The sequence below is a fragment of the Oncorhynchus gorbuscha genome, linkage group LG09 (genome assembly GCF_021184085.1).
Source record: "Oncorhynchus gorbuscha isolate QuinsamMale2020 ecotype Even-year linkage group LG09, OgorEven_v1.0, whole genome shotgun sequence".
NCBI classification, from domain to species: Eukaryota; Metazoa; Chordata; class Actinopteri; order Salmoniformes; family Salmonidae; genus Oncorhynchus; species Oncorhynchus gorbuscha.
In genome coordinates this window covers 62353443-62368201 of record NC_060181.1, presented here as the reverse complement: position 1 = coordinate 62368201, position 14759 = coordinate 62353443, and the positions used below count along the sequence as shown (strand labels likewise).

At 40.2% G+C, this 14759-nt stretch overlaps 1 protein-coding gene across 1 annotated transcript; it reads right to left on the bottom strand.

Annotated features, from left to right (window-relative positions):
• Positions 1–4245: 4245 nt before the first annotated feature.
• LOC124043916 (pyridoxal kinase-like) lies at positions 4246–13687 on the bottom strand. Its single transcript, XM_046363067.1, has 11 exons — positions 13243–13687; positions 12791–12845; positions 7095–7199; positions 6808–6891; positions 6658–6692; positions 6404–6489; positions 5891–5936; positions 5634–5745; positions 5364–5500; positions 5189–5255; positions 4246–5102 (listed from the first exon to the last, which is right to left on the bottom strand). Exons 1-11 carry the CDS (start codon positions 13348–13350, stop codon positions 4990–4992), a joined length of 948 nt encoding a protein of 315 aa, XP_046219023.1. The 5' UTR covers positions 13351–13687; the 3' UTR covers positions 4246–4989.
• Positions 13688–14759: the final 1072 nt, after the last annotated feature.

Sequence of the window (14759 nt, the reverse complement as noted above, 5' to 3'; positions counted from 1 at the left end):
CCGGGATTATAATTTGCGCAACATTGTAGACTATATAGACCAACGCGTGGACATTGATGTGGTGAGAGAGAGAAGCGTGCCTGTATCTTGCACATAACTAGAATGATATTCACGCTCTGTGATTTATCTCCCTCTACTCTGATAGACATGAGCCTGCAACTCTCATCTCTCCATCATTTATTTCCTCATAGAATCATAGACGCGGTTCTGGAGCTACGAGGGGGTACGAAGTAGTTGAGGTAATAACTTCATAAAAGTATTCACACCACACTTTTTCACATTACAAAGTCGGATTAATATTGATTACATTGTAATTTGTTAATGATCTGCACAAAATAATCAAGGTGGAAGGAACATTTTAACATTTATAAACAAAATACAAAATAAAACATCACATATTTTTTAATTAACCCTTATTTTACCAGGTAAATTGACTGAGAACACGTTCTCAATTACAGCAAAAACCTGGGGAACAGTTACAGGGGAGAGGATGGGGATGAATGAGCCAATTGTAATATGGGGATGATTAGGTTACCATGATGGTATGAGGGCCATATTGGGAATTTAGCCAGGACACTTGGGTAACACCCCTAATCTTATGATAACTGCCATGGGATCTTTAGTGACCACAGAGAGTCAAGACACCTGTTTAACATCCCATCCAAAAGACAGCACCCTACACAGGGCAATGTCCCCAATCACTGCCCTGGGGCATTGGGATATTTTTTTAGACCATAGGAAAAGGGGCCTCCTACTGGCCCTCCAACACCACTTCCAGTAGCATCTGGTCTCCCATCCAGTACCAACACTGCTTAGCTTCAGAGGCAATTACAGCTGTGTCTTTCTAAGTAAGTCTAAGAGCTTTGAACACCTGGATCGTACAATATTTGCCCATTATTCTTTTATACATTCTTCAAGCTCTGTCAAGTACGTTGGTTGATCATTACTAGACAGACAAATTTTACAGCTGGTCCTTCTAAGCTCAGTTCTAGAGCAGCTTTGTAACACCTGGAGTGGGTTCGATATTTGCCCATTAGAATTTGCACACATGACTTCAAGCTCTGATCAAAACATTGCTAAATGGCATACATTATTATTATTATATTATATATTATTATAAGTCTTGCCATAGATTTTCAAGCCAATTAAAGCCAAAACTGAAACTAAGCCACTCAGGAACATTGAATGTTGTCCTGGTAAGCAACTCCAGTGTATACTTGGCCTTTTGTTTTAGGTAATTCTCCTGCTGAATGGTGAATTTGTCTCCCAGTGTCTGTTGGAAAGTAGACTGAACCATGTTTTCCTCTAGGATTTTGCCTGTGAGCTCTATTCCATTTATTTTTATCCCCCCCAAACAACTCCCTAGCACTTGTTGATGACAAGCATACCCATAACATGATCCATGCTTGAAAATATGAAGTGGTACTCACTGATGTGTCGGATTTGCCCTAAACATAATGTTTTGTATTCCGGACAAAAAGTTAATTTCTTTGCCACAGTTTTTACAGTATTACTTTAGTGCCTTATTGCAAAAAAGAATGCATGTTTTGGAATGTTTTTATTCTGTACAGACTTCCTTCTTTTCACTCTGTCTTTTATGTTGGTATTGTGGAGTAACTACAATGTTGTTGATCCATCCACAGTTATCTCCTTTCACAGCCATTAAACTCTGTAACTGTTTTAAAGTCACCATTGGCCTCATGGTGAAAACCCTGAGCGGTTTCGTTCCTCTCCGGCAAGTAAGTTAGGAAGGTGCCTGTTTCTTTGTAGTGACTTGGTATACTGATACACCATCCAAAGTGTAGTTAATAACTGCACCATGATCAAAGGGATATTCAATGTCTGCTTCTGTTTTTTACCGATCTACCAATAGGCGCCCTTCTTTGCGAACCACTGGAAAACGTCCCTGGTCTTTGTGGTTGAATGTGTGCCTGAAATTCACTACTCGACTGAGCGACCTTACAGATAATTAATTGTATGTGTGGGGTACAGAGATGGGGTATTCATTTAAAAGGCATTTTAAACACCTCTTTTCACCATGTGACTTGTTAAGCACATTTTTACTCCTGAACTTATTTAGGCTCGCCATAACAAAAGGGTTGAATAGTTATTGGTTCAGAACATTTCAGCTTTCTAATTTTTAATTCATTTATAATTATTTTTTGAAACATTGATATTAGGGGTATTGTGTGTACATCAGTGACACAAAATCTCAATTTAATCCATTTTCAATTCATGCTGTAACAAAACGTGGAAAAAGTCAAGGGGTGTGAATACTTTCAGAAGGCACTGTACATCTAGGTAGGGGTAAAAGCTGAGTGTGAAAGTTTGTGCACAGTATGTGGCGTCAATATGAATGTGTGTGTGTTTTGTGTCTGTGAGTGTACAGTATGTAGTGTGTATGTGTGTGCTGGATTGCAAGTACAGTGTATTCAGAAAGTATTCAGAACCCTTGACTTTTTCCACATTTTGTTTTACATTACAGGGTCTGAATACTTATGTAAATAAGGTATTTCTGTTTTTATTTTTAATACATTTGCAAAAGTGTCTAAAAACCTGTTTTTGCTTTGTCATTATGGACTATTGTGTGTAGATTGATGAGGATTTTAAATGTTTTTATTTTATTTTTATTTAATCCATTTTAGAATAAGGCTGTAATGTAACCATTGTATACACCATGCCTACACTTGTTTTTGTAACCTTTATTCTATTACATACACTGTAATGTATACTTTTAAATTATACTGTGAGCTCAACATAAAAATAAAGTATATAAAAACATTTTCCTTCAAGTATAATTTTTTTGAAAGTTCTATTACTGTCCCCACTACAACAAAATAATACTAAATACATGTAATTTTGTCCTTTCAATGTTTAATTGAAATACTGTAGAATTGCATGAATTCTTGTGGAGGATATGGCCGATTGGTGGCTTCAAAGCCTCCCATTGGTCAGTACATGACATCAGCAATCCAGGGTTTATATACATTGAATGAGACACAGTAGCTCAGATACAGACAAATTATGACCTTTTTTTCACTCTGGGAATGTGGCATTGTCTTGCTTAACTGTTAGTCACAGTCATCATCATCATCATTCTCATCATCACACAGAGGTGAAAGAGACAATACATTGAAGTAGTACAGTACAGGGATCTACACCCACATAAGGCTTTTTTTAAACACTGCAGTGCAAGTCAACCCACTATACATCATGACTGCCAATATTCACACATGCCAAATAAAGTACTTTTCTAAATACCCATTCCAACAATCAATAAGATTCATGCTCTCCCCTTATGGTTATTGATGGTCCTCTGTACAGTCATGCACAGCATGGGATGGGTCAGGGATAACTGTCTTTGACGCCCTCTGCTGGTTACTGTAACTAACCACTGCCTTCTAGACCTCCAGTTGAGCTCCGGTGTTGTTGCTGGGCGGACAGGCCTGGCACAGTTACGGTCAGACACCCCAAACAAAAAGCATGACTCATCAACTTGGTGGAGTTTCTTTGGCACAGCGTGAGCTTCTTTACGCAGCTTTCCTGTTAATTTGGGTTAATGAAAACTATCCATACTGGGATTAGGGCTGTGTTACCTGCCCCTAATCTCACCAGAATACAACAGGCCCCTAGGCCCCCAGCCAGCCAGTAATTTAATTATCTGTAATATTCCACCAATCTATTTATATAACCTAACATTCACCTTCTGTGGCATATTATATCAATTATTTCAAGCACTAACACAAAAATACAGAAAATAGAAATAAACTGCTGGCAGAAATCATTTATTTCCAGGCACCAATACCTGTGGGATCAATTAATACTCCAATGAGAATGTCACTTAAAGCTAGTGTGGCCCTAGGACTCAAAGCGTAGAACATAAGAAAAAGAAGAAGAAAAATAAACTACTGATCTCATTGTAATCCCACCCAAGGGAGCAATAGCAACAGGTGCAGAAGGCCCTCACTTTAGAGACACTTGAAGAAACTACAGAGACCCATAGATTAATTAAAATACTAATATTTTATTATTCCTCATCATTTATTAGTCACTCCATCTCAGAGCTACAGCTTCAAGTTTGGCACTTATCTTTCTAACATTTGTGTAAAGATTTAATTAATTACTTTTGCAGGCACAGACACAAAACACATTCCTCTAACAGACTCTGCTAAGGCCAATTTGTACTTTTTCATACCGACATAGGCCTGTGTTCTAGTAAGGATATGAAAATAGTGAGACAATCAAGACCATGAAAAACATTTAATGATTACAATTAATGATAAACATGTTTATCAAGACCATCTGTGCAAATATTGGTACCTCAGTTTGAAATGTGTTAGACATTTAGGAATTATATAACAAGTATTAGTATTAGGACAGACAAAGCACATTAATAGTACAAGTAAAATGAACATGATTAATCATTTACATAATAAAAACATCTAGAATTGTCAAACTATCAAATTATATACTTTTTGCCTAAAATGAAACATTGACAATTGAAAATCCAACAATCAAATGTGCACAGATTAGTATTGCATAACATGATCATGGTAGCACAACTCATGTTGATGCATCAATGTATCTGATAAAAGCCTATGATCTATCCCCAACCAATCACTGAGGCTCAGAGAATTCCCTGGTCAGCTCACATTGTCAGGGGAAACTCAGGGCCCATGCCATGCCAATGCCATGCCAATGCCAAATTGAGGGCCAATCAGGTATCCATACCTCCACTTCTGTATTTTGATGTACGGTAATACCCACACCCTGTTTTCGGTCCTCTAATACCATCTACCATGTTTCCAATGGGTGACAATGCTCAGGTCATAGTAAAGACAAATGGCAGTGATTAAGTATAAGAGTGTGTGCGGTGCGCAGGGCAAATACCCTGACTGAAAACATAGTGCTCTCTACAAGATCCTATAAGGCATAGTCAAATGACATTTCATGGTGTAAAAATCCTATGTCTATTTATGAGGCATTGGGTTATAAGACGATGGCCTCCACTACAATGGCCGGGTACTCAATGTCCTTTTTGCTCTGGACCATCCTCAGCTCCAACTGAGCAGGGCTGGGTCTCTTACCAGGGCCGGCCATCTCTGATGGAGAGGAGAGATATTAGAAAGACGAATATAAATTAGACAGGCATACAGACAGGCAGGCAGAGACTTCTATATCATCTTACTGTTGGCATAGGTAATGGTCCTCTTGATAACATGGTGCAAGACAGAGACAGTCTTCTCACAGGCAGCCTAAGAGAGATGACAAATTAGGTAAGAAAAGAGACTTGTTCATCCAAACCACATTTATTACATTAGTAAATGAGAATGGAACTTGGTTGTTATCTCTGCATTACTGACCTTCAGGTCTTTGGGGTGGTGGTGGGTCCAGGCCAGCAGCATGGCAGCGAACAGGTCTCCTGTTCCCACAAACACTGCATCCACCTTGGGCATTTCCATCCGAATCTTCTGGGTGGACGTAGTCCCATCTGCTCTCACTGAAGGACACAGTGCGAGTATGAGTCTGTTACCCTTTAACATGTCAAGTTAAACATTCACATATAATATCCAAAACCTACAGGGACACATTTCTTTACCAGTCAGAGCCCTTCCTTCTGACCCTTGCCTTACCCATCTTCTGGCTTCCAAGGGCCACTAGGAACTGGTCCCCGTGAGGAGAGATCAGGTCTGTGCTAGTGAGGACTACCATATCAGGGCCCATCTGGTGGAGCAGGTCCATCACCTGAGAGAGCAAGGACCCCTCATCAACAATCATCATCTTCACCAGCAGTCAAGATTAAAACCATCATCATCCTAACCATTACAACCATCATCATCTTAATGTGTATTAGCTCTACAAGATTTAAGTGATGGACAATGGAACCCACCTCAAGAGCGTCTTTTTCTGTGCTGATCTTCCTCCCCGTCAGCAGCCTAAGAGACACATTCTCATAGGTTATGCACACACAGTACACGCACAGAGGTTCAAGACATAAGTGCATAAATACACACATCAAAATGCTCTGTGTAAAAAATGGCCCCTTCTTTTGGCCAATGTTATTTTACATTACAGAGGGTGAACTCTTATGCAGGGCAAATCAAGTCAAGCGTAACGACGAACGCATAAACCAGGGCACAGTGTTCACTTAACGGGCTGGGGAAAGGTTTGGTCTGCTGCTCTACAAATAAAACCTAAGGGATCAAAGGTTTTTTTGACCAATAAGGGTTATTTTGCAAAGGGCTAAGAACAGCTACCATGATTTCTTTCTTGGGTAGTAATATTGCAGTAGGCATTCATTCTGTCGTTACTGTGATAACTACATTATGGCATGTTGTGTGGCACATTGACATAGCAACTTAATATATGCAACCCAATGTGTCCTAGTAGCAAGTGTACTCACTCTGCCTCAAACTGGTTGGGTGTGAGGATATCAGCCACTGCTACGACTTTGTCTCTGTAAACAGGCAGTATATTCTCAGGCACATACTGGAAAAGAAGAGGGTAGTAGGTTCACGAGTGCACATATTACATATTGCACATATTGTGAACATGTTTGAAGAATAACAGAACTATATAATAATACAAGTAAAATGACTATTATAAGCAAGGATAAGAAATACTATAATAAAATGACTATAAGCATGGTATAGTTACCATAGATCCTTGGTCTCCCATCACTGGATCACACACTGATAACACAAAGCAAACATGTAAGAGCACACCAACATCCAAGCTCTACATTCATCCCAAGCCTTACTGTGTGTAGCTATATGGGATACACGTTGTGTAGCAATGGTTACTCACCGTACACCAGTTTTGGGTTCAACCTCTTCAGCTCCTGAACAATGTCCACCACCGTCTCTAGGAAAGATGTGTCCCTGGTGTACCCTTGGGGAAGAGAAGATCTATGGGTAATGCAAAGGTCACACACCTCATGTGTAAACATGAAAGAAAACTAACTGATTAGAATCTTTACAGAACATAGGTTAAAGGTCAACACAGTTGTAATACTCCTACATACATAATTGTTTTTTAAAAACTGCTCAACTGGCAGAATCCATATTGACAATGGAAACTGGAATCTGTCTCACCTGTGAGGACGTAGTCATAATGGTTGACGTTATTGAGTTTGATACCCTCATAGAGAACGTTCAGCTCATCTGCCGTCAGCACTTGCCCTTTCCAATGAGCGTAACCTTGGAAACAAGAGGTAAATGGTCAGAGGTAATGTAAAATCTTAAGACTTCACTCAGATTGACAAGTCTGCAAGTGCCTGCTAATACCCGGAATGAAGAGTTCAGGGTATTAGCAGGCCATTGTTTATGGAAGGATAGTGTGGACTGGTAAATTGGCCAGACTGGGTTCTTTGAAGGTATTCCAGGGAGGAAGACTTGGTTGCTACGGTGATTATAGAAACACTGATCTGCCAGTCATCAATCATTATAGTCCATGGCTACGGATACAACGTTTTCACCCACACCCCCCTTCAGGAACCGCTTTCTTAAAGCTAAGGATCCAGAACATGTTCTGTGCATGTGTTATTTTACACACACACACACACACACACACACACACATTAGTTTTGTGCACAACATGCATCATTGACCAGACAAAGGCGATCAAGGAAGGGGTAGCGGCAACGGAACACTCAGCACCGCATCGGGCACTCAGTAATGTAATAAAAATCTAAAAAACCTGCACTTTCACAGAAACGTAAATACTTTTTAGAGCTTGAGTGCTAGGTTTTTTTAGGTCCGATTCCGATTTTTGTGGGGACAAAATTGAACTATACCAATATACAGTATATATTGCCAGCAGCATACCACCCTGAAGTCTTTGGCCTGAATGCCAAGAGTCACGTCTGGAGGAAACCTGGCACTATCCCTACAGTGAAGCATGGTGGTGGCAGCATCATGCTGTGGGGATGTTTTTCAGTGGCAGGGACTGGGAGACTAGTCAGGGTTGAGGGAAAGATGAATGGAGCAAAGTACAGAGGGATCCTTGATGAAAACCTGCTCCAGAGCGCATGACGAACTCAGAATGGGGCCAAGGTTCACCTTCAAACAGGACAACAACCCTAAGCACACAGCCAAGACAAGACAGGAGTGGCTTCGGGACAAGTCTCTGAATGTCCTTGTGTGGCCCAGCCAGAGCCCGGACTTGAACCCAATCTAACATTTTTGGAGAGACCTGAAAATAGCTGTGCAGCGACGCTCCCTATCCAACCTGACAGAGCTTGAGAGGATCTGCAAAGAAGAACAGGAGAAACTCCCCAAATACAGGTGTGACAAGCTTGTAGCCTCATACCCAAGAATAATTGAGGATGTAATAGCTGCCAAAGGTGCTTAAACACAGTACTGAGTAAAGGGTCTGAAAACTTATTTAAATGTGTTATTTCAGTTATTTTCCATACATTTGCAAACATTTCTAAAAACCTGTTTTTGCTTGATCATTATTGGGCATTGTGTGTAAATGGATAAATTGTTTTTTTTTCCCTCATCAATTTTAGAATAAGGCTGTAACATAACAAAATGTGAAAAAAGTCAAGGGGTCTGAATTCTTTACGAATAATTTTCAAATCTGCCGATATACTGTTTTACAGCGGGGAAATTAAAGTGTAATTTTTCCAAATTGAATTCCCATAAATTGCCATCCAAAGGAGCAATTGTCCAATAACTGAGCTTCAAATGTTCATTTCATACATTGTGACAATAATGACATAATGAGAATGGCCTCAAGTGGTCAGATAAGCACAAGAGTCCCTTTTTTCATCCTATTTATTGAAAATCGGTTATTGTTGGAATTATTGGCCGACACAGTGGTAAAAAGGCCAATATCGGTGAACCAATATATCGGTCGGGCTCTACTATCTTTCTACTACTCTACTATAGTCTGGGAAATTGTGGTACAGAACTATCTGTAGCCATTTGATTCGTTATATAGTCTAGTTGTGTTCTTCTTATGACCAGCAGAAGGAAAAGTTAAGTGGAAGTTGTCGAGCAGTTAATCAGGGTTTGGATTTGGGAGATTGTTGGGAGAGAAGAATGGAGGCTGAGACAACCAAACATTCTGACAGAGGAACACTGATTACAATCTCCATTGTTAGAATTCAGTTACCTGCACCAATCATTCCTCTAGCTTCTGTCTCTCTGACATTGGGCTGAGGACATAGCAGTTCATTTAAATTGTTTAAAATAAATTTAAAAAACATTCACAACCGAGCAAGAAACAGGCTAGCAACGATTATAATCTCTAAACATATTCCAATAAACCACCTGCAGGGGAAGAAAGAGTATAGTCTTGGGTTTTTAGAGCTCAAACATATAAGGAATGTGTTTATTCACTTCTAACCCGGAACGTGAGTTGAACACATTCAAGGGAAATTATAGTAGGTCATGAGCATGGGCTAGTACTCAAACAATTGGTCAGTAATGTGATAGGGTGTGGACACAGTGGGCTGAACTCCAAGGTAACACTGCACATGCACTTGAAGCATCACATCATTAATTTCCATCAACAAATAATTTATATGCACATAAACTCTGCACGGGCATAGACCTTATTGAGGCCAGAGTGAAGTTATCGGGCTACAACATGTCTGTCTGCTTTTCCCCCACAGTATCTCTCCCCTATCACAGTCACTCCTTCCTTGTCCTCCCCACCAGCACTCTGTGTTTGTCTTCCCTGTAGGTAGTGAACATTCCGGTTTCACTTTAGAGAGATAACCTGATTACTCTTAACACTAACAGACAGGAGAGCAAATCACTGAACTTTTTTAAACTGCACTGTACTTTCCTGTAAGTCAGATAACAAATATGGTGAATACAACCTTATACAATTGAAGTCGGAAGTTTACATACATTTAGGTTTGAGTCATTATCAACCACTCCGCAATTTTTTTGTTAACAAACTATAGTTTTGGCAAGTCTGTTAGGACATCTACTTTGTGCATGACAAGTAATTTTTCCAACAATTGTTTACAGACAGATTATTTCACTGTACCACAATTCCAGTGGGTCAGAAGTGTACTTACACTAAGTTAACTGTGCCTTTAAACGGCTTGGAAAATTCCAGACAATTATGTCATGGCTTTAGAAGCCTCTGATAGGCTAATTGACATCATTTGAGTCAATTGGAGGTGTACCTGTGGATGTATTTCAAGGATTACCTTCAAACTCAGTGCCTCTTTGCTTGACATCATGGGAAAACAAAAATAAATCAGCCAAGACTTCAGAAAAAAATTGTAGACCTCCACAAGTCTGGTTCATCCTTGGGAGCAATTTCCAAATGCCTGAAGGTACCACGTTCATCTGTACAAACAACAGTACGCAAGTATAAACACCATGGGACCATGCAGCCGTTATACCACTCAGAAAGGAGACGCATTCTGTCTCCTAGAGATGAACATACTTTGGTGCGAAAAGTGCAAATCAATCCCTGAACAACAGCAAAGGACCTTGTGAAGATGCTGGAGGAAACCGGTACAAAAGGTCTCTATATCCACAGTAAAACGAGTCCAATATCGACATAACCTGAAAGGCCGCTCAGCAAGGAAGAAGCCACAGCTCCAAAACCACCATAAAAAAGCCAGACTATGGTTTGCAACTGCACATGGGACAAAGATCCTACTTTTTGGAGAAATGTCCTCTGGTCTGATGAAATAAAAATAGAACTGTTTAGCCATAATGACCATCATTATGTTTGGATGAAAAAGGGGGAGGATTGCAAGCCGAAGAACACCATCCCAACCACGGGGGTGGTAGCATCATGTGTGCTTTGCTGCAGGAGGGACTGGTGCACTTCACAAAATGGATGGCATCATGAGTATGGCAACTCATGTGGATATATTGAAGCAACATCTCAAGACATCAGTCAGGAAGTTAAAGCTTGGTCGCAAATGGGTCTTCCAAATGGACAATGACCCCAAGCATACTTGCAAAGTTGTGGCAAAATTATACCGACTCAGTTACACCAGCTCTGTCAGGAGGAATGGGCCAAAATTCAGCCAATGTCACGACTTCCGCCGAAGTCGGTCCCTCTCCTTGTTCGGGCGGCGTTCGGCGCCATCGCTGATCCACTTTTCATTGGTTTTGTCTTGTCTTCCATCACACCTGGTTCCAATTCCATCAATTACATGTTGTGTATTTAACCCTCTGTCCCCCCCCCCCCCCCCCCCATGTCCTTGTTGGTAATTTCTTCTTGTAGTGCTTATGCACGGTATGCTGGTATGTACCGGGTTTTGTTTGACCCATTTATTGTATTATTCTGTTTACGGTGGTTTATGGATATTAAAACAACACAGTTTTAAATCAGTTTTCGCTCTCCTGTGCCCGACTTCTCTGCCGCCAGTACGCACCTCACTACACCCAACTTATTGTGGGAAGCTTGTGGAAGGCTACCTGAAACATTTGACGAAAGTTAAAGAATTTAAAGGCAATGCTACCAAATACTAATTTAGTGTAAATAAACTTCTGACCCACTGGGAACGTGATGAAGGATAAAAAAAAAAGCTGAACCATCTCAACTATTATTCTGACATTTCACATTCTCAAAATAAAGTAGTGATCCCAACTGACCTAAAACAGGGAATTCTTACTAGGATTATGTGTCAGGAATGTATTTGGCTAAGGTGTATGTAAACTTCCGATTTCAAATGTATGTTAAATCATGAAGAGACATTCCAGGATCAAGAATGAATGAGGGGAATACATTTCCAACCAGGCAACACAGGCTTCCCACTGAGTTTAGAGGAGGCCCTCTTGGCCCAGACCCAAGATCAGAGAGAAGGGGGACTCTGGGGGGTGATGGGGAAAAGTAAAGGAAAAACAGAGCTCCGCTATAGTAAAGGAAGATATCTAATTGGGCACCATAGTCCGTTCCTATAGCTTGTTTAATTAAACAGATTGGGCTGAGATCTGTAGGCTGTAGGTGTAACTTGTTTCACGGCAGAACATTTTGTCCACTTCATCCACTGCCATCCCCCATATTGAAAGGTGAAGCATGAGCTACCATAGCTACTGCAGCCTACTAGAAGTTAAAAAACAACCATCCCAGTGTTCAATCTCTGAATGAATGGTATGCACTCTACGAACCCGTTACTTAACAGTTCAGGATCTCCCTTTGTTCCGTACAGTTGCATTTAATTGATGGACTATCAATCGTTACCTGTAGGCCTATTTCCAACACCTTACAGAGAACTTGGATTTAATGTAATGTATGAGATCCTTGAATCATCATTTACTCCAAAAAGTTCAGTATTTTACAACCTAACTTTAGAAAAAGTGTTTTGGGAGACACGTGGGTTTGTGAATTGCACAAGTTTGAGCCAAAAACTAATTTTGGATAAGCACAAAGGCTTGATTATTCTTCTCTGAGTGAAAGTGGGACACTGTTGAGCTTTACAACAGAAGGGTATTCACCCTACAAATTGGGGGAGGAGAGGTTAAAAAAGAGCTCCCGGAAAAGTAGAGGATGAGACTAGTGTTACAGACCACTATAGCTAGGCTACACACTGTGCTTACTAAACACATTTACTGAAATCTTGAATGTGGGCCAAGACGATATTGGCTACTGATACAGACCTAAAAGGATCCAAAGACAGTCTTCCATTCCACATGGGTATATCCTATGGGGTTAATGGTCTGTGGGGTGGGATAGGATTTGATTCTTGATTTAATTTTCTTCTGGTGTGCTTTATATAAGTAGCCGATTGTTGCCTCTGGTTACCAATTGTTTGTGTAAAATTGTATATTAGCGCATGGAATTACTGCACTGTAGGTCTACATACCTGTGTGATTGGAGAATTGCACAGAGTTAATGGAGTCCACTTCAAACCCCAGCACCTGACAGGAGACAAACAGCTCATAACAATGCTTCACTTTTGTGGTCCTATGCCATTTTCTTAATGAACACACACACAATCATTTGAGTACAACATAAAATTCATTGTATTGATTATGCCCGAATGAACAGGTTGCGTACACTGTATCCTCTGTTATTCTACATTACTATTTTGAGCTTTTCCTACCTCTTCTATTCGAATACACTAACTGAATGCTAAAACACATTACTGTATGCACATGTGACTGTTATTCTGCTAATCTGACCAGTTCTGCGAATCTCTCCTGTACTCTCTCCCCTTTCTCAGAATCTTCAGTAGCCAGGCTAGTCGAGCAGAGCTGTCAAGCGTGCACACATTGCAAATCCCCTGCAAGCAACGTAAACATACTCATTTCTTACCTGCAATGGGAATGTTGCCGATTTATTCCCGACGTATCCCCTGACCACATGACTCTGAACAGACAACACACGGCACTCCATTTCAACTATTGTGGAATAAGATTTCATTCGTGTCCGAGCCAACTAACTACGCTTGAGCAATTTTTTAATATATATTTTTTTATCCGGTACACGAACGTTTAGCTACACGAGAAAACTCAATGCAAATGAGAAAACTCCAGCAATATTCATTCCACTGGGCTGTGTAAACTACAAAAAACTAACACGATACCACATTGACACACTTCCAGAAGACTGACTGGCTGCAATATCTCAGGCAAATATATGGACACCTAAAGTCAACGGCGCCTCAAGTGGATAATGATTTACAAGTTTATAATACAATAATCAATCAGACTATCCCAATGTAAACTGACATTCAAATTGATTCATGCATGGGTTGCATAGGGTCGGCGTTAGACAAACACAGTTTGTTTAAACCATTGAACTTTAAAGGCGGTGATACGGAAGTGAGATCCTTTGAACTTGCTTGTGAAAATCACTGAGGTTGCAAGCTATGCAAAGAGCATAGAGATAGTTAGAGGACGCAATATTGAATGTGTCCCATTATGGAGTATGTGAGAGCATGGGCAGCAAGTATAGGTAATGGGAGAGCTACAGTATATTGGGTAGGGTGTCTTAACTGTTCTAAATTCTTTCAATATGGGTGACATGTGATACACCTGCCCGTTAAGCAACTGCTGCCCAGTTGCAACAGCCAGAAACACCTCGATACAACACCATTTCACTGGTCATTCACTCCGCCTTGTCATTACGTTAACGCGTTTTTTTCACGGTGACATCCAGATTCCAAGTGGTGACGAATAACTTACTAAAAGTAATTTCTCCCTTGCCCATATAAATAAACACACGTTATTTTACACGGTTTAACTAGCAACATGCTGCTGTTGTTGCCAGATAGCCAGCAGCATAAAACAGGATGACTGACTGAACCAAATATATTAAACTCCACTTGATTCTCAGCAGCACGACATACTTCATCATTTTGGGCACCAGTAATGTTCTTTAAGCCTCCCCCATGGGTACCTGCATACTCAGTCTGGTTTCATAGACTAGACGTAACATCGCAAATGTAAATTTGTAACATATATGTTTCGCAATTATAATTTTTTACATATTTTACAAATTGCAATTGTAAACATATCATACGAATTGCATTTAAAAAAACATATATCATATAAATTGCAATTGTAAACATATCAAATGAAATGGATGATGGCCATCCACATATTAATACTTGGAGCTAAAACAGAATGATAGAATCCTCGATCTCAATTGTAGGTGATGGCATGGAGACGTTGGCTAGATAAACTCATGCACATTATCGGGTCTAACGGTCGCCTTGTGCCAAACTGCGCATGAGCATGCCGTCAAGTCAATGGCACTCCTTTGATTTAAAGTTGATTTTGAGAAAATGTTCAACGTGTCACATTCACAAGGTTAGAGTAATAACATGT

Excerpts from the sequence above, each read along its gene's own strand:
- LOC124043916 (XM_046363067.1), bottom strand. The coding sequence starts at position 13,350 with ATGAAATCTTATTCCACAATAGTTGAAATGGAGTGCCGTGTGTTGTCT. Across the intron at positions 6,693-6,807 it reads GAACCCAAAACTGGTGTACG|TGTGTGATCCAGTGATGGGA; the intron begins GTGAGTAACCAT and ends TTGTGTTATCAG. Across the intron at positions 5,746-5,890 it reads CAGAAAAAGACGCTCTTGAG|GTGATGGACCTGCTCCACCA; the intron begins GTGGGTTCCATT and ends TTGCTCTCTCAG.